The 26,584-nt window shown below is 36.2% G+C and overlaps 1 protein-coding gene across 1 annotated transcript in view; it reads right to left on the bottom strand.

The window, feature by feature from the left end:
- Positions 1 to 26,584, bottom strand: part of RYR2 (ryanodine receptor 2) — a 386,078-nt gene that overhangs the window by 246,054 nt on the left and 113,440 nt on the right. Inside the window, exons 3-4 of the mRNA XM_053937433.1 lie at positions 23,259 to 23,363; positions 3,156 to 3,176 (exon numbers count right to left, since the gene is read on the bottom strand). Of these exons, the coding sequence (XP_053793408.1) occupies positions 3,156 to 3,176; positions 23,259 to 23,363 (126 nt within the window). The remainder of the gene's footprint in view (positions 1 to 3,155; positions 3,177 to 23,258; positions 23,364 to 26,584) is intronic.

The following is a 26,584-nucleotide window of genomic DNA, read 5'->3' as shown; positions in this document are numbered from 1 at the left end:
ATAATAAGCATAGCTTTGCCATCAGCCACGGTAAACATGAAAATTCTTGTACCTTGCATTCTGAATTTAAGAAACAACACACTTCATTTCCTTTCAGGTAAAAAGCTCTTCAGAGTAATCCCTCCTGAAAACAATAATTCTGGATGGCTCTTAATGCTATATTTTCAAAATAATTTACCAACTATATGTAGTCAAATGCGTAAAAAAGGCCAAATTTTTATATCACCAGAGATACACAAGAAAAGTTCTTATCCTTACACTGAAACCTGTTGTAGAGCTAAGCAGTTATCCTGAAAACGAAGGCAGACACTTAGGTGCTTTTATGAGTACATTAGTCCTGTTGTATGAAAGTATACAACACCTCCCTTTGTGAGATCACAAATTTACAAGTACATTGCTAATTCACAGAAAAAGACACTTTAAGATTATTTCCCTTATTTCATAAATACATTAAAAGAGAAAAAAAATGTCAGGGAGATTAAAGGAATTCCTTTCACTATGTGTTATTCAGTTTCATCTTACTACATTACTGCCATTTTCTCTGTAAAGAAAATACATTCAGGGTCTTCTAAATTTTGGTTCAAATTTAATAAATCCCTTGGATCAAATACTGGGGGTTCCTCACCTTGGTAGTTTTATAAAAAGCAGAAAAAACATTTTGAGATATGAAATGGGAACCAGGATGCCTTACCTCTACTAGGCTTTACATTGGACAAGATATCTTTAATCTACTTGATTCTGCACTTAAGTAGATCTACAAGTCATCACTCTCCTACCTGCTCAGAGACAAAAGGATGAAGCCAAGAGTTCAAGAAGTATCTTAAAGTGATTTAATTTGTACCCAGCTTCAACTGAGAGCACATCCCTTCAGTAGAATAAAGATTTTGGAACAAAATCACAAGAATTGTAGTAATTTGACAGAAGTACACACGAACTGGAGTAATTTCTTCTAAAACTTTTGTAAGAACACTTCACAGGCTAGAACAGCTCAGAAGTGAATGACTTGAGCTTATCCTTTGAACAGCATGAAACTGCTTACAGCAAGGTTCAGCTACTAATTTGCTCATTAATTTGACATGAAGATTCTCTCTGGGCTTGGGCTCTAAGGTTTCCACAGATAGATATAATCAAACACACTTGCATTAACCTTGTGTGCTCTATGCTGGAAAATGGTTTATCAAGAAATACATGTGTTAGAGTGAGATGTCTGCCCCAGTGAGCATGCAGCTTTACAGCAGCCAGCTTTCTACTGCATTAATTCACTGCACCTCCAGTCCACCATGAGATCTCTGGTAACACTCTGGAGTTACAGAGGCAGTTAAAAGCTGCTTTACAGGCCAGACTGCAGCTTCATCTGAGAGAGAATAATTTTATGTATGAAGTAAAGACAGTATGCACTCCACCCCCATCAGAGAGATTGTCTGGATTATAGAATCAGTCTATTGGGAAAGTCTTTACCCAATTTAATTGGAATGACACATTTAGCTTTGCTCTCATGGGAACCAGTTCTTTTAAAAATGGTTTAAGAACACATTTAGATGAAGCAGTCTTTCTGAAGCAAGATTTTGATGTTACTAAGTTCTGAATTTAAAAACAAACAACCATTAAAAAACCACCAAAAAACCAAAACAAACCATCAAAACAGCAAATCTGATTTCTATTTATGCAAGTAATACTACATTTTCCACGAATAGACTATGAATGCTTCAGTCAAAAATAAGCCACATTAGTGGCTTAATAATAAACTAAATAATAATAATTTTTATAATAATAATAAACTAAAAATAAACTTCTGCCATATAATATTTAATGCATTGTGGAGTATGAGGAGAGCTGTCTGTATAGTACTGAACGTGGTTTTTATTGCTGTTTTTTCTCTTTATAGCAAAATTCTTCATAGGAATAAAAGAACAGAATCTAAAGATGAATAACCAAGCTTTCTCAATTGTAATTATAAATTGGACAAAATGAAAAGATAACCTGACCATCAGTATGTCTTAAAAAAAACTCAAAATCGATTGTATAACAATTGATGGTTGTCATAAATACCAGGTCCACAGAATATGGATAATTCTGTCATACTGATACAATTAGCAAAAATTAATATTTAACTGCAGTTACTGTTTAATAAATATTATAAACATCTACCTGTGTATGTGACATGACACAGATATTTTTGAGTAGAGTAGAAATGGTGTGGAAAAGCCTAAGCCACTATTTAAACAATGTACTTACCTACAGGAGTCTCAGGCAAGCTCTAACTTGAGTCACTACTTACTATAAAGATGTAATAATCACAGATTAAAATTCTGTAATTTCTGGCTGAAATAAAATGAGACCAGTACTATAGTAATGTTATTGGCCATATTTCAGAGGACACCTGAGGGTGTCTCTGGTCATGTGCAGCTCAAACTATTATGAAACCAAGGAGACCTATTATAGCCCAAGCTTTCAGAGCGGCCTCAAATATTTTCCAAGGTGAACAAACAATTCTACATACATTTTACGACCACTAACTCTCACATAACACTGCTGTTAGAGATTACATTGAAGAAAAACATACATAAATATGTCCCAGAGAGGGGAGTTGTATCAGATGCCCAAACAAATATGTATGGTATACACAGACACATTAGGAAGGGCCTTAACAACACATTAAACAGATAATTGTGCTTTATTTCCTAAGATCTAGAAAATGTTGGTTTTGTTCTGTAGCAGCTGTTCTCCATCACTAAATATAAATACATTTGCAGCTACACACAACATCACACATTATTTATCAGTATTAAGTATCTTACTGTCATGCAGTTAAAGATTACAGTGTCTATACTGGAAAAGACAGGGTGGGTTACAGAATGGAGTTATAACATTAGACAGCAGGGCTCAAAACTGAAAGGCAATAATCATACATTTATATTACATGGTTCTGTGATCAAATTTAAAGAGATAAAAGGCATGGTGGTAACATGAAATTTGGTAGGACAATTCAGGAGTGACCAGATTTTACATGACCATGTATTTCACCTTTCTTTTTTTGTTTTTGAGCCGTGCAAGTTGAAGGGTCATGAACACACAGGGTATCAAAGCAGACAGGTTAGACTCAGTGGCAACATGAAACATTTGGGATCAAGTGAATAAAAGACAGAATCACATACCCATTTTTCCACATCAACTAGCTGTAGAAAGAAAAAGCAAGAAATCAGTAAATCTCTTTCCTTAAATATAGCATATCAAAGTCTATTTCGAAGTTAACATTTCATATTTTCAGAAATGTATCTAGTATGAAAGAAAATATGTTCTATTCTCTAGCTTCTAGTAATGAAGATATTCTCCTGGTATCTTCTCTTTAAAATGCCAATATACCTCACTTTCTGTCCTTATTTTGTGGAAAGCACTTCAAATTCTAGAAGTCAAAAAAGTCCATCTAAAATCAGATAACAGGCAGCAAAGGAAGACTGATGCTGAATTATTTCCACACTGTATTCAGTACCAACCAGTCAAAAATGCAGAATACAGTATCCTACAAATTGTCTCTCCATTTCTTCTTGAGTAAAGCTCTGCCATTAGTGAACATCATTCACTTGAAAAGGTTTAATTGCTGATATTCATGGTTTGTCATTTTAAAGAGTGCTATAATATTGAAGTTAAAATTAGGGGTACCTGTCAAACCCTGACCCTACAACCTGCAGCATATGAGAATATTTCGCATAACAACCAAGAACAGCACATACAAATGTCATCCATTTCTTCTATGCAGAAAGTGAGAATAACTCCAAAAGCTTAAGGTTTTATATTAATGAAACTGTTTCATGACTCAATAAGGAAACAGATTTTAAATTACTCTCTCTAAAATGTCTTTGGACTATCTTACAGTCTCAGAAAGGATTGAGAATATCTACTAGAACACAATTCAGCTACTAGAACAGTTAGCATGCTATTAAATACTTAGTTGGCACTAAGAGCAATATATCTGTAGTAGATTGGTCTCTGGACTTTGCACAGAAAATGCTGCAGTGGTTTTACTGCATTCACATATTTGACCTTTTGTTAGCAGATGCCGCATAAAAGTTTAATAACTAAGATAGCTTAGTGCAAAGCAGGAGCAATTTTCAAAATCAGCAATATCTGGATGTCAACTTGCATGTGAAATTACTGTAGTAAAAGGCAATGTATTTAGTTCTCAACTGTTAAAATAGCTCCATTCAAAGTAAACTGTCTTGCTTTTAATATACATTTCAGTTAAAGATCAGCTTTATGTTTTTGTTCACTGGTACACAAAATTCTGATTTGCCCCTATTTATTTTCTTAGCAATCTTTACTGTGACTTTTGTTATCAACCACAGCTGAGGAAATGCCTCCTCAAAAACAGCTAAATGTATTAAAACAGATACAACATAAGAAATTATTTGATAAGACATTGGCAAGTTATAAAAGTAAGCAATGATTTAAATCTAAATTCAACTACACTGTCTTAAAAAAAAGGAGTAAGGAATAGCCAATTTAGATTTATGTACCAAGTATTTCTTTTATTACCTTGCCTTTGATACATCTTTTGTTTTGTTAAAATTGTACATGCTCTGAAAACAGCACTGCAAGCAATTTTCCTGTGTGACAATGCTAGGAAGAGGTGACACATGCTTTATTGCCTTGCTATGACAAGAAATTGCTGTCCCAAAGTCTAAGTGAACAAGGAAGTTTCAACTGGTATCAGAGAACCCACTCAAAGCTCAACAGCCATTATCAGTTTTACAATTAATTGCCTTATAATTGCTGAATTGTCCATTTACTTTATTTTAATGGACACCAGATAACTTAATGAGTCATGTGCAATATTTTCCAATTATTTATACACTGCACACACTAATTCTGCGTTGGTATATTCATGTTTAAATATAATGTCTCTCAGGACAGCCACTTGAACAGTGCATGTACACTTGTCAAAAAGTACAGTTTGACACCTACATGGGAATGACTAAGAATTTATCCAAAGAGATCTGATTCTGAAAGTGTGGTACAGTGCACAGCACAGTAAGATCCTCCATTTCTAATTACAGCTGTATTTTATAGGCCTTCTGCTGTGAGCCTCGTCAGAGCCCTCCTAGGTCCTGCTGTGCTCCCATCTCATCTGTGGAAGAGTCCTTTGAGTGACTCCAGTCAAAAGAAGACATTTCTTTCTTACAGACCACTTGGTCACAAATTCTAAAATTTGTCTTTGCAACATATGGAGATAAAATTTTGTCTGCTTTTGGAACCTATTCTGGAAGACTTGTGACCTGGACATTTAGTATCCCATTTGAGGGAGGAAAAAGGCATAAGCATGCTAGAATATTATATCTACTCATCTGGAAATTTCTAGGAACACAGATTAGGGTAAAGCTAAAAATAAATAAGACTACTCATATCCAAGAGTAATTGTCCTAATGTAGACAAAATAAATGTAATAAATAATATTTATTTTATTTTATTATATTAAGTAATAAATAAATGTAATGTTTCACAGCACATCTAAATACAGGTTCTGTTTCACACTGACACCTCCATCTTTTGTCTATTTCCAAGACTAGAAGCCACAGGAACCTTTTTCCCATGGATTTCCCAGCACCCACCCAAATTCAGGAAAGACTAAGATTCAAAGCTTCTGTTGCTATATATGCATTAGACATTAATCCAAAGGGAGAACTCAAAAAAGAAAAAGAAGGGAAAAAAACCCAAACAGAAAATCCACATACACACCAGAGAGCGAACAAACAAGCAAACAATTTCTAACATTCTCTTCTACCAGACCATATTTTGTTACCTCTCTTTTTTGGAGTTCTTAATGTTCTTTGACTTGAAATTACCTGTTATTACCATAAATAACTCAGGTTTTGCTGAGTTGTTCACCTGTTAGGAGGTGTAGATCTTTCAACTAGTCTAGGAAGGTTTAAAATTCAGGAAGGGCTGGGGACAAGGTAGGCAGGGCCTGGCAGTCACTTCTGAAGTTCCCTCTCACTGTGGCATCTCACAGTATCTGCTTAATTTCAATCATATATTACATTAGACACTGTCCAAAAGAACAGTACAGTCATTTCTTTCATGAAGCACAGTCATCTTTGCCTAGTCAGAAAAAAAATCCAGATCCCTGGAATTCAATAACTTTTTTTCATCCAGCTCATTTTCTCTCCTGACCATTAAGTCACATTTTTTGGAAAAATAAAATGTTTAGGCATGTATATACTGATTTTTTTCTCTTTTTCTTTACCCGAAGAGTATCTGGATTTAAAACACTTCCTCCAGCAGAGGATGCAGGATCCATATTAAAACATATATATCTCAAAGGCAGTGTTCTACTTAGAAATATTCTTTCCTCATGTACCTGGATACTCAAAGATTTTCTGAGGAAAAAAAAAAAAAAAAGAACACGACCCTGTTTCACACTGGATACCAAAATTTAGTGAGTATATTGCCATATGATAATTCTGAGTACAGGGATTATTATCTTACCATGAGGACATCAGAGTTAGCAAAAGACTGAAGGATATATCATATCTGGAATTTATTCAGCAACTGTGAACTACTTATACTACAATAATTATTTCAGAGAAAGCTACTAATTTGAACTCAAAAGAATTATTTCACTGCCTACTGCTAGCAAATAGCCATCAACCTAAGTTAATAAGTAAAAATTATGACACTTGAAACTACAGAGCAGTGGATAATAAAATGGTATGGCAGGAATATATCTGGGCATCTAAAATACACAAGTAGTGCTATAAAAATAAACCCAAGGATTCCAAGTTTTGTTCTAAGAATCAAGCAAAAGATCAAAGACGGCACTTAGAATGATGAAATAATCTCCCTTCTTGAACTAGAAGAGAGCACTATACTGCAGTCTTAGTACTTCCTTTAAAATTTCAGATAGTTCTAGTAGGAACTCTCAATGAAGAACATACAGCCAAAACCTAATAATTTACTGCTAGGCTAATCCAGAAACCTCAGAGTGATCTGCATTTGCTGACTTCTCTTCAGGGGCACATCAGAGCTCCAATCTTTTCAGTTAAGCTTTCATTTTAAATGCATTTAATCCAAACAGGAAAGCTGTTTTTTCCCAAGCACTGCAGATACCCAGAACTACACTAACCAGACATAAAAGCCAGTTAAAAGAGCAGGAATATTATTCTGCTACCCCTGCTTTCTCTTGCCATAAGGAGCCATGAACTAACTGAAGAGGAAAAAAGAGGGATCTCACTGGCATTATGAGGAGTTTTTTTCATTTTTTGAATTTGATAAAAAGCAAGATCATAGAACATGTGCTGAATACAGAGGCACTAATACAGAGGCATTAATTATGAGTGCAAAAGCTACAAAGTAAGCTACTTTAAGCTATGAAAACAACCTCCTATTCCTAATTCTGGCTCCTGTATTGTTTTCTTTCATCATATTGAGCAGCACAGACAAATACTAAGGAATTTTATTTCACAGTGTATAGGAGAATCTCAGCTGACTCTGGGTAATCACATTCTCTACAAGTATTTATGAGAACTGCCATGATAATTATAATATATTGCCATGATCCACACATGGGATTGTGACTGAAATCTCAATGAAGAAATGTATAACATTCACTAGTAGATGTTATATCTTCCTTTGCACTTTAACTCGTTTATCTGAACCAAACTCTTATTTTAAAAGCTGATTTTTTTTTTTCATTTCTCTGTTGTGGAAACTGCAAATAGCAAAATCTTTTTCTAAAACTTTAATAAAGATAACCAAGGTGAGATTAAGACTTGAACTAGATTCCAAATTTAAATGTATTCTTTATTTCTATTACAATTCTTGATTAGCTTCCTTGACTTGCTGAATCGACACCTTGTCTTCCTGAATTTAATATTTAGCAAGCTAATTAATGATATGCCTTCTCTTCCATCCCAGGCTTGTCTTCCAGTGTAGACTTTTGTCATCAAGACACTTCAAGAGCTGTGCTTTCATGTCTCTTTGGTTTAACTCCTTCTCTGCATGTAACCTAGATCAGAAAATGTTACTGGGTAAAAACAAAATAACTTCTCTCCCCCCAGCCTCATTTTTTGCTGACCATCACTCTAGAAAAAAAAAACTTTGAGCACATTAGCACTCCAAGGGTCGTGGTAAGGCCAGAAAAAGGTTTGCTGCTATCTACCTCCAAAATAGAAAACTTGTCCAGGACAATAAAAATGTTTTATTTCATCCCAAACACGCTGCACACACTAAAGAAGGGCCCATGTGCCAGGCCAGAAGTATTTGTGTGTCACAATTCTGTGATTTGAAATAGATACTGATTTTATTCCTGTCCTTGCTTGACCCTGAGAATAAGCAGAGTGCAAAAACACTGCGCCTGCCATTCTTGATCTTCTCCAGTATGTGCAGTTGATCAAAGCCAAGCTATATACTTTTTGTGCCTTATTTGAAATGGCTTGCTAACAATAACTTCTGATGTTAAATAAGGTGCACTGACTAGAAAGTGACAGTACGTGTTTCTCTGTAAAAGCTCCATCCCTCTGTTTTTTCCCATTGTTTTACTTCCCGTTCCTATTTGCACTATGGCATTACTAAAATGTGTAGTCAGTATTTTAAGTAGAATAGGACTCTAGCTCATCTTTTCATAAAGTTTTCTACTGGTATCAAATCTGTATGTCCATCTACATGGTACAAAAATGCACACATCATTAAACACTGAGATCGTCTTTGTCTCCTTCCTCTTCCTTCTGTCACTTTCTTTCCTTGCAGTAAGAAGCACTTATGTCATGTAAACTCAAAAGTCTGGGATGGCAAACCTTGCAGTAAGTACAAGATAACGTTGCTGAATACAGCAACTCTGTCCCTCTTTATGACACACCACCATCTGATAAAGACTTATCCAAAGAATTTCTTAAGAAAATTATTACATTTTGTTATTTCAGTGAGATATGACTGGTACCTGTAGACAATCCTTACGCTAATGAAAAAACTCAAAGTATAGAAATACAAAGCTATAATTTGGCCTTTTTGCTTGAAAGTTTGATTAAGAAAACTTGCAGGTCAGTAATTGGAAACTAAAACAGCTCTGGCTTGTTATATCAAGAAACCTCTGGCTCATTTCTGACTCTGCCTTCCGACATGTGTGGGTTCTTCTGGCAAACCTAAAAACATATTCAGCCTGTCATATTCACAGCTGCTGTTAGCTTTCAAATAGGTTATTAACTAGGCTACTGTAGTGTGAATCAGAGAGCTTAAATTTTCAAGAGCGCATTTAACTGCCAATCTTCATACTTTTTTTTTAAGGAAGTACCTTGGTAACTTGGCTTATTCATTAACAGACAGAACACTTACTAAAAGAAATGGGAAGTGTTACCTCTTTCCGCTGGCATGAGAGATGAATTTACTTTTGCCTTCCTCCCATGCTAAGAAAATGACAAAGCTGCCAGCTCTCCATGTTATCTTGCTGCTTACTAATAAAAAGTAATTAATGAATTCAGAGTTCCACAGTTGGAGATAGGTGATTTGAATATTCAAAAATCCACCAGCTACAGTCCCATTCCTATCCCAAAATGGCTTCATTCTGTCTTAGAAGCACATGAAAGCTTTTCAGCTCTGTGAGGAAACACATTTTCCCTATCCCTTAAACACAGAAGGATAACTATATATGCAAGACACTTCCATGTGATGATTCCCTCACACAGCCCTTCAGATCAGAGGATAAGGGCTTCACTTTAATCCACAGCAAAGACTATCCTACACATGAAATTAGACAGCAGTTTGCTGGTCAGTGGTACAGAAAACAGATTTCATTAAAACAAGGCACCAGGAGGAGTGATTAATCAGCCATGACTGGATGATTAGATGGGAGTTAATAAGCTCATGATGCAATTTAGTAAGAACACTGCCTTACTGATGGATATTTTGCAGACAGAATTTTCCTGAAAAATGAAGTTGTCAACTATTGAAGTAGAGGTTGTGAAATTAATTTTTTTCATATTACAGAAACACTTCAGCTTTGAATTCAGCTTTGAATTCACACACAACATGTGCAACCAAATCCTTTCATTCTCCTAATAAGGTCTGACATAGATTTATGAGTGCACAAGTCTGAAAAAACTCCTAGCCTTAATTACAATGCTTTACCACAGTATTACTGAGACTTTTAACTAAAAGATATTTTTGATGTCTATTTTCTCATGTTAAAAAGAAAACATTTATATTGATGCGAAAGAAACAGATACCTGGGGTTTTTTTACCTGTAGAGAACCTGTTGTTCTTTAAATTCAGAGCAAAAATCAGTGTCAGGTTTATATTAGAAAGATAATTAGCTCAATAGTAGTCTATTTATTTGGTTACACCAAGCTGCAGAACAAATGAAACCTTTAGCTAAGCACTTCCTCACAGATTGAAGTCTTCACTTAAACATGAGTGAATGTTATGTGTTTGCATCACTCCCTTTAATAATCACATTCACAATCCCATTTTAGCTCTCTGAATCTGACATCTTGATTACTCCAGTCTTGCTCCCAGTTTGAAGTGATCCAATAAGCCAGAAGAAAAAGAAACTGCTGGAAATGAAAAATCCACCCAGAATTAGGAAGTAAAAGAAAGGAAATTTTCCTTTGGAATGCAGTTAAGACTATAAGAAGGAGATGGTTATGAGCCAAAATTTCCTAACTGTTTTAAATGCAAGCAGAATAAGCATGTAAGAAAGAATTTAGAAAATGCTTCCTACTCGACTATATTTAAACCAACAGCTGTATTTGTAGCCTTTGAATCCTCAAGAGATTTCCATGTCAAGATACATGGAAAGCCCCTAAACACTATCCTATCCTATCTACAAAGGATTTCAAAGAGAGGCCTGTGGTAAAAGACATTGTGAATAAGATGCTAGGGTGAAAAAAGAGGAGTAATAAGATTAGAGAAAAATGTTTTGGCATGTAACAAAATAATTTTTTTACTTCACTGATAAACTATATCAAGCAAAAATGATAAATTTTAACCATGAAGATCTACAAATGAGTCTATTTCATTAATCTGTTGATTAAGCTTTTACTTGTGTTAAGGGATTATTTTTCTTTACTCTTTTTACATCAAAACAATAAAATCTTGAAGTCATCTATGAAATTGATCAGAATTTCACTGGGAAAAGTTGGAAAAGTTTGGAATTTCAGAAGAAATCTCAGTAGAAAGTTTATTGCATGTGCTGTTTCTTCTCTCAACTCATGCCATAGCATACATGAGTTGAGAAAGGACCCAGCAAACTGAGTAGGGTCAGACATCTGAGATACAAAAAGGCTGTGCAGTCACAAGATTCAGCAAGTCTGTGTTTTTCCACGCAAAGCTCTCAGTTCCCTAAAAATGTTTTATTTTATACTTTGCAACATCTTGGAATACTCAGAGTCACAAGGAGCACTGGAGTCTCATATTGCTTGCAGTAATACCAAGAAAGCATACAGAAAAAGAACTGTGGTCTTCTGGGCAGAGGCAAATGCTGACTGTCTCATATGTTCCTCCAAAGATCTCCAAACCCACCAAGAAGTTGTTTCTTTAGGACAAAAGTTTTGTATTTCCCTAAGTAAGGTACCTAATAAATAGTGACATATGGCTGAGGAGAGAGAATAAGAACCCCCACCTGAAATTTCTTGGAACAGCCAAAGGATTTAATCAGTTACTGACATTATTAAAATTTGGGCAGATGCACAAGTTCTTTTAAAGAAACCAAGCTATACCCAGTAAATCATTTATATTCTAACAAACACCACCTGGAAATGGAATTTTACAGGAAGACCAAAATGCATTAATACCTAGATAATGAAAATAGTTTGTTGCCAAATGACCTACATATACACTAGACTATGTCAATTTACCACATTAAATAATCACCAGTAAGAAAAACCAGGATTTCCAAATTTGTCACTTTTCTTCTGCTATTTGCATACTGTTATCTTGTGACTCATCCCAATATTTTTTTAAATAGAAACATCTTTCAAAAAAAGTGAGTGTTCTGCATATTTGTCAACAGACTGTCAGCTATCAAAGGCTGCCTCAGGAGTGGAAGCTGCGTGTACCACCATCATTACAAGCACAATCCACTCTATCAGCAGTATCTGCAGAAACGAGCATTAACTACAAAGATCATATACAACAATACAGGACTCCCCAAACTGAAGCAGATGACAACAGCCAATTTAAAACACAGGTTTACAAGCAGAAGCCTGAATACGCTTTGCTCTTTTCTTTTTACCCTTTGTTTCTTTTCTTTGCTCTGCTTACTTACAAGTACATAATTTCTGTAAAGAAAAATAAGGCTCAAGCTTTAACCCCTATCACATAAAAAAGGAAATCAATGTCATATCTATTTATACACACAGTGAATGGCTATTATTTAAAAGACTAAAGGGTTCATTCGACTGTTGAACTAGCAAATGCTAAAAAGACTATAGCCAGGCAGAAAGAGGAGACTGCAGGGGAAAGGCAGGACAACCTTCAGAGCTCAGCAACTATCATGTCTGTCAAAAAACTATTTATGGATCAAGATCAAACACCTAACCATGTGGGGATAATACCCCCCCCCCTTCTCACTTACCATGTACTCTAAAACACAGGTTTCAATTTTCACTTGAAAAATGAAGGACAGGTGCATACAAAGAGGTCAGGAAGCATCATAGAGAGCACATTCCCTCTTTTTAAACCTAAATGTATGTGTGCGTGTATACATGTATATTTATCAGGCATGCTCTTGAAGAGGAAGAAGTCAATCCAGACTGCCTGCAGGAACACAGGAGGAGCCTTAACTGCTGCTGAGATCCAGCAAAACCTCCAAAATGGATCCTGCTGGCATGGGACCCACTCTCCACCACAGAGGCCAGAGGTATCTCGGCAGGTTGGATGGACAAGATGCTGCGAGCAGGGGCAGCTCCCTTCCCTGTCCCAGAGCCTGCAGCTCTGACTGAACCTTGAGGGAACAAGGCTCTGCTCACAAGAGTGGCCACTCAAACACTAAAAAACTAAAATCCAGGTTTAGGAAAAGCTGAGTGATCCTGACACACACTGAGCCAAACTCATGGTCTATAGGTGGATGATCCTACCACTCATAAAGGTAAGTCAGTGTCCTTGTGAAGAGCAGAGGTTCACTGCTCACTCAGGTTTCTCTGCTGTGCTTAGGTCCCAGACTCAGCTACTAATAAGGCACCTGGAGGCCAGAGACAGAATCTCACCTCTGTCTACAGAGCTGTTCCCCATTCCCAGCCTCTCTCTGTTTACTTAACACCACTGGTCTTAAACCCCTCATTTCTTTTACTTTCCTTCCCTCCACCCCCAACTCAAGAACTCTTACCATCCTGATAAGTAATTAAAAAATGGTAATTCTCTATGATAAGAGAGAAACAAAACCTAGGTATTTTAACTTTAGACCTGAAATAGTATAGCTCTCACACTGTGGTAGTATTTAGATACAAGACCGATACATTCATCTGCTTGGAAGGCTCTTGTCTCATTATAATAATTGAAACAAACCATTTGATGACTGTCCAACAAAACATTACAAAACCAGAAACCTTCTTGGCAAATCAACCCTACCACAGTCACTAAGGAACAGGTGGGCATCAAAAGAAATAATTTCACCACAGACAAATGGTTGTTCCAGGGAGAGGTGAAATAACACCTGTACTCACTAAGCCTATTATTTTTGCTAAGATATCATAGATTTGCTCAGTGATGTAGCTACCATGGATTCAAAATTCCTATTGCCTGAGGAGATGCAATTACATACATGCAGATGAATCCTCATGTGGAACATCCCTATCCAGATCTGCTCAGCAACAGTTCATTGATAGCACCAAGAAACTGTGCATGTTCATCAGCAGCTCTGACATGCAGACACACCACAGAAGCAATACAGAGATGAACCCACCCTAAGCTTAATTCCTTCCCATTTCCCGTTCAAGACATGAATCCAGTCTGTTCAGTCCTGCTCAGTCTCACTACACCAGTTCTATCTCTTCTTTTAATGCTACCCTTGTTGGTGTTGTTCAAGTGTTACCCCTCTGGGGAGGACCATTCACATCCAAATTTAAACAATATGGGAGTCTGTGATGCATACAGAGCACCACTAGAATCAAAAGCGCCCCAAGGTGCTGAACCCTGCAGGATAAGGAGAATTAGGAACAAACTTGCATTACAAAAATCTTGACTGAATTTGAGGATAAGGGTGGTTTGTTGTTTTCTTTAATTATCACAGAAGGTATTGGCAACTCCTGGAAGTTGAGCACACTGAGCACATTTCAAGAGGCAGAATCCCATGTGTAATCTCCCAGCTCCAGCTGCTGAGATCCTACAGAGCTGGCTGACAGGAGTCTAGTTTCTTGCTACACAGTACTGCAGACAGAATTAATGTTTTCCACACTGCCAGCCTCTGTAGCACTGCTATGCATTTCCTACACTGATAACATTTTACACCACTCACCAAAATATTTTTTAATTTGCTATTATAAGTCACTGAGTTGGAAAAAAGGATCCTTCCTGTTTTAAATTTTGAACCAACCTAGCCAAATATTTCAGGAAACTACCCCTATAAGAATCCATTACAAGACAAATGGAGATATGGAGAATTTTCATATATATTATGAGGTGTTTATTATATTATGAGGTGTTTACTGAGTATAAGCAGTCTGTTTAAAAACATTGAATAATTATTACTTCCAATCTGAATATAACTGGACAAAAGTAAAAGTTATATTTTATTTAATTTAAGGTCTTGGGCTTTACAAATAATTCATATTATAGCTGTGCACACTGCAACAGAGAATACAATGTTTGAGCATCACTTTATCCAGGCCTTGCCTCAGCTGAGAGATTAATGTAAAACTGCACTTTGTATAGTAGTAGTAGAATTGTAGCAGACAAGAATCATATATAACCATGAACAATTTAATATCTCAAAACACTTTTGACTAAGCTAAAGTATAAGGTTTTTGTGTTTTCAAAAAATTATCCTAACTTTAAAAAAAAAAGTTAACAAATTTAAGGCAAACAGAAAAATGTCACTGTTTTATGATGCAGCCTTTCACATGTCCATAACCTTTTCAACATGCATTTGCCTCATGCAAAACGTAGATGAGAGTGTGGTCACTTACTATTTAGTTTCATTGTACTAAATATTGATTTTAAAACTCTTCTAAAGACAAAACAATTAAATCCTATCCATTTTATGATATTGACTACTGCAAACTTAACCTCACAAATATTAATTCAATTTTCACAATACAATATTTTCACAATATTGTGACATATCAATAGATTTAAAGAATCTACTAAAATCAATGTGATACACAAAGCAGGGAGGTTAGTCTGAGACACCCAGGACGCAATTTCTAGCATTATTTTATGTGTCGCTTTCATCAGCTATGGTCCTCAACGCATGCATAAATCAGTCCTGAGGTATGAAGACAAATAAAATCAGAAAAAAATGCAAGTAATAATCACCACTTAGGTTATTGATTCCAACTGCTTATCTACACTGGCCTGGTTTAAAAATTCAGTATGTTACTAGCTATGTTGAGACATCTGGTAGAATTAACAAAATTAGTGGTTTAGGAGACTATCTCAACTTTCCATAGAACTGAGCAGCAAAACTGAGACTTCAACATTCTAGAACAGCATCTGAATGTGAAGATTTGGGGTTTATCTTTTCATAATTTTACATAAATAGCCTTTAGTACATCAATTCCAACTGCTGATGAAAAAAAAAGGGGATTTGATTCTGAAGATAAATTTAACTGTATCATTTTCAATTTTTCTGTGCTTAAATTTCATCAAAAAACTCCAAGCTCTTTCAGGAACTAACTGGGAATCTCTACAGAAAAGCATCAGTATGTTGCTATACTTTATTTTAACAAACTGTAGCTTATAGATGGCACAGGGATAATACCTATAGAATTGACAGGTAAAAGGCATAAAAACAACTAATCCCCTTCTTTTTTCATCCAAGGTAAAAACCCACACACTACACCTTGAGTTCCTCATTCTAATCTCTCTGCCAGTATTTCTCAGCTGTCCTCATGGCAGCTCAATATATAAAAGTGCCAGTTCCAGTGACTTCTACATTGCTTATATTCAGTCAGCAACTTCTAGTCTAACTATTTTCAGTTTGTTCCCTAGGACCACATGGAATCTGAACCAATTCTTGTTTCAATCCTCACTTTTCCATTCTGCTTCAGTGGCAGAATTGAATTTGCTACAGTTCTCCCCAAGTTCAACTGCAACAGTGCCTGAGTACTCCACTGAGTACTCATTCCACAATCAGATTTTTCCTTCCACGACCAATGTTCTTCTTCAGATGGGTTGGGAGAACACTCAAAAGTATCAAACACAAAGAAGTCTGCTTCCAGCTCTGAACCAGCAGCTCTCTGGAAGACCAGCCCTCAAGAGTTGATATTGGCATGGAGAGAGTTTCACATCTTCATTACCAACCAGGAGGACAGGATAGAGCTGCCAAGCACAGCAAATCTTCATGGCATGCAGTATTAGAATAGCACAGTTGATGGGCAAATAAATATTGGAGAAAATGCAGTAAACGCACACTGAAGTGTTCAGTAGACAATATAGCAACTAAGATCAATTTGCAGGAAACTAAAAAGGTATTAACCCTACATTTCATTTTGCCTAAAAGTAAATAAATTTCAAGCATGCTAAGGCAACTGAGAGCCAATTTTTCCCCTGTATGATGAAGTCTAGAAAGACAAATAGCAAAAAAAAAAAAAACACCCACAAAAAAAACCCTTCAAGTTTTCTCAGAAGTAAAAAAAACCAAATACATGTGATTTTCTGAATAAGCACTTAAAATCATTTCAATGCAAATTCTAGAGAGTCCTAAGCTCTCCTGATGTATTCTAGTTCCTAGTTTTTTGTGTCATTCAAAACAGAAATTGTAGCTACTTATACATTCACCTTCTTGCTACAGGTGACATGCAAAAAATCCTTACTTTTTTCACTACTACACTCTTTTCTAGTTAGCAATCAAAAAGCTTACACTTGAAGTGAAAGGCCACAAAACCAGCTGAGAGAAATCCATTTGGTTCCATTGAGGATAAGTGAGTTTGGTGCATCTGTCCTGCTGGAGTCGTTAAAACACAATTCCAAAGGAAACACATTACGCTCCAAGTGCAGATGATTTTACTAGCGAGCAGCTCATGTAGCATGAAGCCTAGCCATTAGCAAAGGAATTGAATGTTCCAAACACTTTGCTAATAAAACTGGGAAAAAAAAACAAAAACTAAAAAAAACCCTACAGGAGTCTCATGCTCCAACATATACCTGAACAAAAAAAAGCCCAAGCATATACCTCGTGTTGGCAGAACAAAGCACAAATCAACAAACAGCAGCTCCAGAAGCTGTCACCAAAATAGATGTTTCTTACTCTACACCCTCCCAATGATATGAGATTTTCCTGGGGGTATATGGTACAACAGTAGAATTGGAATGGTTTGGCACTCACCAGTATTCTGGTAGACCAGAGTGAAGAGAATGTTTTATCATTGCTAACAAAAACTAATTAAAGCTCTGTAAAAGAATCTATTAACAGAGTTCTCAGTCACTCCAATGGGATAGTGCAGTTAGGAACAATTCTCTGTTTGGGATACCAGGTCTCCCATCCACATACAGATGTACAACATACTGGCATGTGAAAGCAAGTCACGTACACCTGTATATACTGTATATATATGTGTCATATATAAATATATGCATATGTTTATAGTCTATTCATCAGGTATGGCATGTAAAATATAATCCAGAATCTTCAAATTTCAGTGGTCTCATTTATTACAATTATCATGAAGGACTATAAAAGACATAACAAGGTGGAAAAAAATAGTATATTATTTATATAATGAGACTGTTGGATATATTTCAGAAAACGCAGGCAAACCAAGTGTAATTCAACATAATAACATGATTTTTTTTCCAGACAACACAGATGATAGATGATTTTTTTGCTTGTCCACTTACAGAAAAATGTCCTTTAAATGCCAAACTAATTTAATTTCCTGTACCTACTCACTGTTTACAAAACTGGTTTCTATTACTCTGAAGTAACAAAAGCATTAGAATAGAATGAAAGTTCAAACTTGCCCCTTTTTATATAAATACTGAAAGTAACTCTGTTTGGAATACTCAGATTATCCCATTAGAAAAAAATAATTCATATTGAATCATATGAAAAACCCTCTGAATATATTTCAGATAATAGTAACAATGGGCTTTATGAAGGTTACTTTACACTTAATTTTAATTTGCACACTATGTTGGCAAATTTATATCTTAATACCTATTTTTCATGCAGCATGTTTGCTTGAGGATTATTTAAAAAGAAAAACCTTTCAGACAAAATTTGTATCACTTTTGAACCAACTGAGGCTAAGAAAATACCTGGCATTTTTCCATGTCAAATGTGTCTGGATACCTTTTCTTCAGGATTCCTTTTTCTACTGGGTATACAACAGCACAAAGGGAAATAATTTTCCTTGTCATAAAATGTGAGACAGGTAATAGCATACAATGTACAGGTCTGTTGCTTAATGTTCATGAAAAAGTAATTTAAATCTCAAAACTGAAAGAAACCAGAAAATTATAAATCCCTCCCTTGCATCTGAAACCTGGCAACTTCCTTCCCATGGCCTTGTGACATCTTTTCTCAGTGAAAAAAACCTGTGCAGAAGGTGCAATAGCACAAGAGCAGTTGATGGTAATGTAAAAGAGAAAACTTTGCCTTCCTTTTCTCTTATAGGATATATAAAGTTAGATCCCTTTCCCATACCCAATATCCATCATATCATGAAGAACTATCTAATCCTGTTTCTAATATTGTTCATATTGTCCAGAAATTGCAGAAGTTGCTGAATTCAAGAGCACTAATGGATAGATGGCCAGGCTTCATTTCTTAAGAAAATTAGGGAAAAATTCCAGGAACTGATTTGATTATGGCATTTAATCACTTTCACTTTAAGAAGAAAGTATTAGATGATAGAGATCTTGAACTAGGAAAGGAAGATGTGATTTTAAAAAAATAAAATACTTATAAAAAAGAAAAAAACATCAAAGTACCCAAAAAGATAATCAGAGGAAAGAAAATCAGAAACAAAACACAGTTCCAACAGGTTGCAATGACCATTCCTAAATTACTCCAGAAGCTATGGATTCACCTTTTCAGGATCATCCCAACTAGTGAAATACAAGGCACTTGGGTCCAGAGAAGGTTCACTGGAAAGAACAACCAGGCTAAGAAGAGATGACCTGAATGCTTTCTGTGGTCTTAAATGCTTTAGACTTCCATTATCAACTTACATCTGCTTTTCTAATAATAAAATGTTACACTAAGAAAATTAGCCAAATTATTATAAAATAACACCTAGGCTGGAGGTCACCCTTGTGTAGGACAGTGCACCTGTAATTCTGCTTGCATAACACACCATAGCGCAGACAATTGGCTTTTGTTTCTTTCCCGCTGATGAAAGTGGTACATGCATATAGCACTCCACAACCCAGCAAAATAAAAAATATTACCTGTTTAAAACAAAAAGTGAAAATAATGCTACCTAAGGAAATAAATTAGGTTGTAGTTTTATTTTTTAAACCAAAACCATTCAAGCAAGCTATGAATGTCAGTGTTTTAATAAATTGTCAGAGCTAACCATACTATTTTACAGGGAAATGATGAAACCTCAGAGCACAAAATAACTACTCAGTGTCTAGAAGAAACAGAGCACTACACACATTCTTCCTTAGGAAATTTCAGTAATTTTCCACTGTTGCCTTTGATACTAGCATTTATCTGGTTCAGGAGAGTCAAGTAGGTATACACAGATAGATGGATTACTGATCTTACAAAGTATGGAAATTCTCATTTTGGTATTCTTGCACTAAAAACATAGGTATTTATTGCAGAGCTGATCTTGCACATTTAACACATACTAACTGAGAAGTAGCAGTAAATCCAGTAAGTGCACACAGTTATTCTGTCTTAGGCACAAGATATCTGCTTATTGTTCTGACTCAAGTCAGCATGAGATTTTGTTCATATTACTCAGCCATTACATTGCTGCTAACTTACCTGTTATTTAACAAGAATACCTATTATATAAACATAGCATTCAAGAGAAGATTACACAACACAAAAGGCAAACCAGCACAAGGAGACCTCTTACAAGCACAGCATCTTAATGATTTCTAATGTAATGAAAAGTAACTGAGGACTGAAAAAACCTCCTTTTGCAGGATTCTTTCCACTAGAAAACTGAGGTCATGAAACCAGTTTATAGCAACAATTTCTCAAAAAATTTCTGTACTTTTTTCTACTAAATGAAATGAAGCACTGTTATTTTAATAAAAAGAATGGATGCTTCTCCAGGAAGGTAATAGTGCTTCAGGTAAGACAAATAACCTTGTATCTTAAAAATTCTTTTGACAGTTACTTCAAACAAATATGAAGCTGCCTATGTAAGTACCTGCCCTATGAGATACAAATATAAATGCAAAGGCAAAATCTGTGTATTTTTCATAGAAAAATAGAAAATACATAAAGATACCAAATGCCAGTACTATTAATTTATCAGCAAGTACATATTCAGTCATTTTAATATCATCATCATCACTCCTGACTTTCAGAGACTTAATAAAAAAATATTGACGTTGACAATAGGACCTTGTGCTCATCTACAAACTACTATTTTCAAGATGGTTCTCTTCTAATATCAATATATCAATATGCAAGAGACACAAGCAGATTCCTAATGCATTTCCACAGAAGCCATCCAAATTTGCTGTAGAAATATATTTATGATTTACTGAACACCATCTGTCTCTGTTGGTATAGCTGTAGCTCTGTATCTTCTGCTAGTGTTGGTGCTGAGAGCACAGTAAACTACTCTGTAAACAGCCAAGAGCCACATAATGACCACACTGAACTTTGCTTTATCTTTCCTGTAAACATCTCAGAAGACCTTTGAGTACAGAGCACTGTAGACCAGGGCAGCTGTCATCAGTGTTATTTAGGCATGGGTATAAGTGTCCAGAATTCTGACCTTCATGGTTATGCACAGAAAACATCAGTAATTTTTTCCAGAAAATACCAGATTACCACCAAACATGGTATGTCTCATCAGTCAGTGTGTCCTACAAAAATCTTTTTCTACTCACATCAAGTGCAAAAAATAGTCCAGAACTAGTGCAAACATTCCACCTAAGATGCCTACAACGTGCTCTTAAGTCTGCCCTGTTCCCAGCAGAATACCCGAGCTCACATTACCTAATCATTCTGCAGAGAGGTTTGTTCATTCTCCAATGTTCTCTGGGTGTGATCTTCGTATTAAAAGAAATATTCTCTTAACACATGGCCCTAGGACTCTGCTAAAGATAGTGCAAGAGAAAATCTGCAAGTTGATGTTATGATTTAAAGAAAAGTTTCAGTACTTCATATTTGAAAATTGAATGCTTTTTCATTCACTGCATTCTGCCCTATAGCATTACGTGATCACACATTCCCCCATACTTCCTTCAGTTCATGCCCCTGCTTACATCTGTTGGGAATAAACAGAAAGAAAACTGTTGCTCTTTACACATGTGGCCATACACAATTATCACTGTACATCCTGGGGTTTGGGCTGTGGTTTTTGACATTATGCCTCTGTGGGTCTGTTATTTTGATTTTATTTTTTCCCCTGTGAATTTGCTTGCTCTTGGTTTCAGTATTCACAAAGTAAGGGAAGAGGGGTTTAGAAGTCCATATCTGCTTACTCTGGTACCACCTCTTCTCTCAGATATGCTTTTCATTCTCTTGGACAAATTCTTACTGCAGAACATACTCTGGATCATCCATGGGACTGCTTCCAGACTTCATTTCCCAAATACCATTTTCAGTCTAAGTGCCTGGTATTTCATAGGACTGACTACGCTACATTGGTTTGGTTTCTTGAGGCATCCCCATAAATACCAGGGGCATATTTATCTCCTGCCAGCTTTCCTGAGTGATGGACTTATGGTTAACACCTATTTCTCTTTTGCCTATAGAACTCTTATGCCTACAGTCACTCTTCTTCAAAAATTTACAGGATGTGAGCTAGAGCACAGCATTCAAATGAACACTATAAGGTGCATATGGAGCATTCAATTACAGCATAACAAATCAAATTAATTGCACTGCAGGGAACAGTAATTAATTACAGTACTATGATTTATTTGTAAATAACTATTTGCTAGTCAAAAAATTAATTAATTCCTATTAGGAATAATAATTCTTATAGGATTTAAGTAATTCCTATATCCTTAATCTTCCAGACTGCTACTTCTTGTCCACCAAGGCTCAATAATATTTTATCTTCAGCTTAAAGGTCTGTCACAGTATATTTTAGCTGAGGGCACATCAGCTAAAAGTTTCATTATTTCCAAACACAACCATCAAACATCCAAGTAATTTTAAGACCTTTTGACAGTCTCTCTCAATATAGTCAGGAATGCTCAGAAAGCTTATTTGTTCAGAAGTGATCAAGCTTTATATGACACATTATGAGAGTCTCAAATTAAAACACCCTTCTAACTCTATACTGACCCATAGCACATTGAAATTGCAAATTTACAACTCTAGCAACCTTCAGTGGACACTGCAAGTGGTTATGATTTCAAAAAAAACCAGACCATTCCTGTAGCAAAGGAAGAAAATTCAGCACAATCATGCTATAAGCATGTGACAGCCATGAAACCTGTGGTACTGGCTCGTGGACCACCAACCCAAGAAACCAATGGACCCACAAGAAGAGAAAGACTGAGAATGTGGACTAATTGGCATGAAAACTAAGAGAATAATTAACCAATAGAAGATAATAAGAATTAGTAAGAGAGCTATGTAACATGTAGCCAAGGAATGCTAATTCCTTTGTTTGCTAAAATGTATAAATAGCAAAAAGTTTTGATAGCTGGTGTGCTTGATCTGTGGAATGCCATCTAGCACTGGGCCTGTGGAATTCTGAAATAAACAGTCTTTCAAATGCGTAATTATTGGCTTATCACTGGGTAATAAATCCAATTTTTGCAGACAACATCACCGTCCCTGGGGGTGTTTAAAAGGCACCTGGATCTGCTGGGTGATGTGGTTTAGTGGGTTACAGTGATAGGGATGGGTTGGTGGTCAGACTGGATGATCCTAAAGGTCTCTTCCGACCCCGATGATTCTGTAGCCATGGGCTATACATATATTTTGCGAGATGAAGAAAGGTGAATATTTAATAACTTACCCCTTCTGCATTTTCTTCTGTGTTGGCCAGCATTTCCTGGAGGGCCCGTACTGACAGAGACTGCTCCAGCACAAAGGTGCAGATGGACAAATCAGGTGGAACATTCTAGGTAAAAGAAAACCGTGAGATCACATTAGTAACACATTTGCTGAGTAGCACTTTCCAGTGGCTGTATTTTGCCTCACCATCCATGGATCTGAAAGATCTAATACATCTGTGAGGCTATGAAATCCAGCCACATACTGGGCTGCAACAGTTAAGTTTTAGCCAGTAAAGGGGAGCAATGCTCTGCTCAGCATGTGCAAGCTGATACCTGGGGTATCAGGTCCCCTCTAAAAAAAGAAAGAAACTCTCAATAAAAGAAGAAACCAACGAATTTCATCAAGTTCAGCAGAGAATCACCGTGAATGTCAGGGCTAGTGCACTCTCCCTCTGTGTCTGCAGAGAGGAGGAGAGGGATCTTGTAATTCTCTTTAAAAATCTAATAGTGATTAGAAGGAACAGAGGCAGACTCTTCTTGCATGTGCTCCTTGGAAGGAATAGAAGCAGCAATACAAGTTGTACAAAGGCAATCAGAGAAAAAAAAATGGGAGTGGAAAGGCTCTTAAGCAAAGCAATGACGGGTCTGCTTGGACATTAGCACATGGAACATGTGTCCCAGACATTATGCTCAGATTGTGAGGAAAACCAAATTCAGTCTTTAGGCTACTGGTAGTTAGCCAGAGCTCATCATTATCATAAAGGTCAAGATGAATTTTCCTAGCAGAAATAGTGGACATCAAGTATCAAGGCCAAGCCAGCAGCTTCAAAGCCTTGCAGGGCACTACACTTCACCACAGGCTGCTCTAACTGGGATAAAACTAAAGAGTCCTATAAAAATCATTATTTAACTTGTCATGCTTGAAATAAATATCATTGAACTATTGAAAAATTAATTTTCCAGACTATCATAAATATTCATATAAAATTGAAAGAGGTTTGTAATAGCAATGTCTAAGTTACAAAGTAGCAATGTAAAATTAGACTTTATGTGGGGATCTTTTCTTCTGTTAAAAGAACATGCAACTCCTACACACCTTTACTTGCCTCAGAAATTCTTTCGTATTCCTTCTCTATTTTCTTTTCATTTTCATTTAGTTTAGGAATACTTTTATTGACTGTTGGAATCCAGTTTTTTACAGCATGAATGCTTTTGCTGCTAAAGCTGTAAAACAGCACACTTACTCAAACTGTGTACAAAGTGAAGAGGCAACTTCCAAGGCCAAATTGTAAAAGGTAGTTGCAAAATCGTTTTTTCCCCCCCAAAAGTTAGTTTACTCAGAATACCTCACATTCTTACCAGCTTATTATATTGCTGTTCATCCCTACAAAATACAGCAATTCAGGTCTGTTTAATACATAATAGATCTTTCATTATTTTCCAATACCTATATTTCAATGAAATTAATGTAAAATTGTACTTTAAGTTTCAGCCAGATGAAAAAGACTTTAATTGCATCTTCTGTTACATGGGTTTTGACTGACTTATGCAATGATACTTTGGCATGGAATATTTTTCAGCCAACTCCTTCAGAATCAGGTCTCTAATTATTTGTCAGTGTTCTTGTTACCATTTTTCTTTTGTAGCTAGTCAGACACTACAACCGTCCTTTTAATGCTAAGACTAGGCCAACAAACGACCAATTAGATGGTCTTCAAAACACCTTTGTAATATAAGTACCACCACGAGCCCTTACGTTACAAAGCAGGAAAGAGCACACAAAGATCTCAGGCTGCAAGGTGCTGCTTCTACTCAGTTAACATAAGGACAGTTTTCCAGTCTAGAAAGCCTCACAGCCTAACAGTAGTGCTCACTCTCCAGTCTGCCTAGTTAAACTGACAAACAAGAGTACGAACAAAAGAGAAAAAATGCTCCATACACGGTGCTCAGAAATAAGCCAAGGCTACCTTTTCTGCCTAAATAAGCAAACAAAGTCTCCTTAACAATATTCCCACTGTTATTACTGTTATTTAAAGTAGCATTTTTGCTGGCAGAACATGTCTCACACATACAATTCTGGACATATCAAATGTTTTACTATTGAATCTACCCCAAAGGTTATATACTCTCCAATATCAAAAATCCTGCATCGTCCCAAACACTGGTCAAACCAACATAACTAGGACACTTTTCCTTCATCCATTTCATTCTCCTTTATGCTCAAGACAGCCATGAGCACTTCCTCTCCTACCCATTAAAACTGAGGTAGGAAGTCCCAATGAACACTGTTCAGCTACTCTCATTGCAGGTAAGGCACACTTTTTGCTGCTAGGCAGTGAAAAAGGAGAAATGTATGGGATCATTTTGCTTTAATTAAGTGAAAGAAGTATTGTGTTCTTACAGTCTAGCAAAATGTTAGAGGCAGTTTTTTTTTCATGAGGCAAAAGGGAGAGCATACTATCTCACCTCATCTTCGTTGCATGAATGCCTGGGTACTTGGTGGCCCTCAGAGAGAAATGTTTTTCCCTTAAGAGCTGAGGAAAGATGCACCTACTGATGCTTGCAGGGAGCATGTGAATTAGACCTTCCTCTCTGGCAGTTCCTCAGCCAGCTCTGGTCTACTGAAGATCCAACAGGCATGACTGCATCAATCCCAGGACGTACAACTATCAAAGCATGGAAAAACAGGGGACAGATGCAGACCTGCCAATGTATTTAGCTCAGTTACAGTTCGGCTCATCCCTATACACTTTATTTCAATGCTGATGCTTTTAACACTATGGATTTAAAGGATGAGACTTTGGGCCTCAGACTGAAGTTTCCTCTCTTGAATAGCCCCCTCCAAAGACAATAATTCTAACTAATTTTAAAATTCTCATTTAAATATAACAAATTACTCACACTGGCTTTTCCATCTCTTCAAAGCATAAAATAAAAATGAGGAAAGAAAATCAGAGTATTTGCCAGACCTCTGATTATCTATCTTATTGTCTGTCAAATTATCTCACACACAGACAGAGGATGGCATATGAAAAATAAAGGTATTCTATGGCAGTCTAACATTCTCTATTGAACAACATCTTCATGCACAGTACATAGTACATTTTAGTACCCAGTCTGGAGAGCAACTGCATATTCTAGTGGCTGCAAGGAAAACCTGTAGCAATTTGTTTTCAACATCAGGCTTTTTTGAGGACAGGTGAAATGTGTTGGCAGATATTTCAGTGACTGCTTTGCTAGACTATGAACACACTATTAATAATAAATAATTTTAAAGAAAATATTTTGCTACATGTCTAACAACCCACCAATGCACTTTTAATAAATGCCAAAACTACCAGGTTTA

Source organism: Vidua chalybeata, chromosome 3, assembly GCF_026979565.1.
Source record: "Vidua chalybeata isolate OUT-0048 chromosome 3, bVidCha1 merged haplotype, whole genome shotgun sequence".
Lineage (NCBI taxonomy): Eukaryota > Metazoa > Chordata > Aves > Passeriformes > Viduidae > Vidua > Vidua chalybeata.
This window is presented reverse-complemented; position numbering and strand designations above follow the sequence as displayed.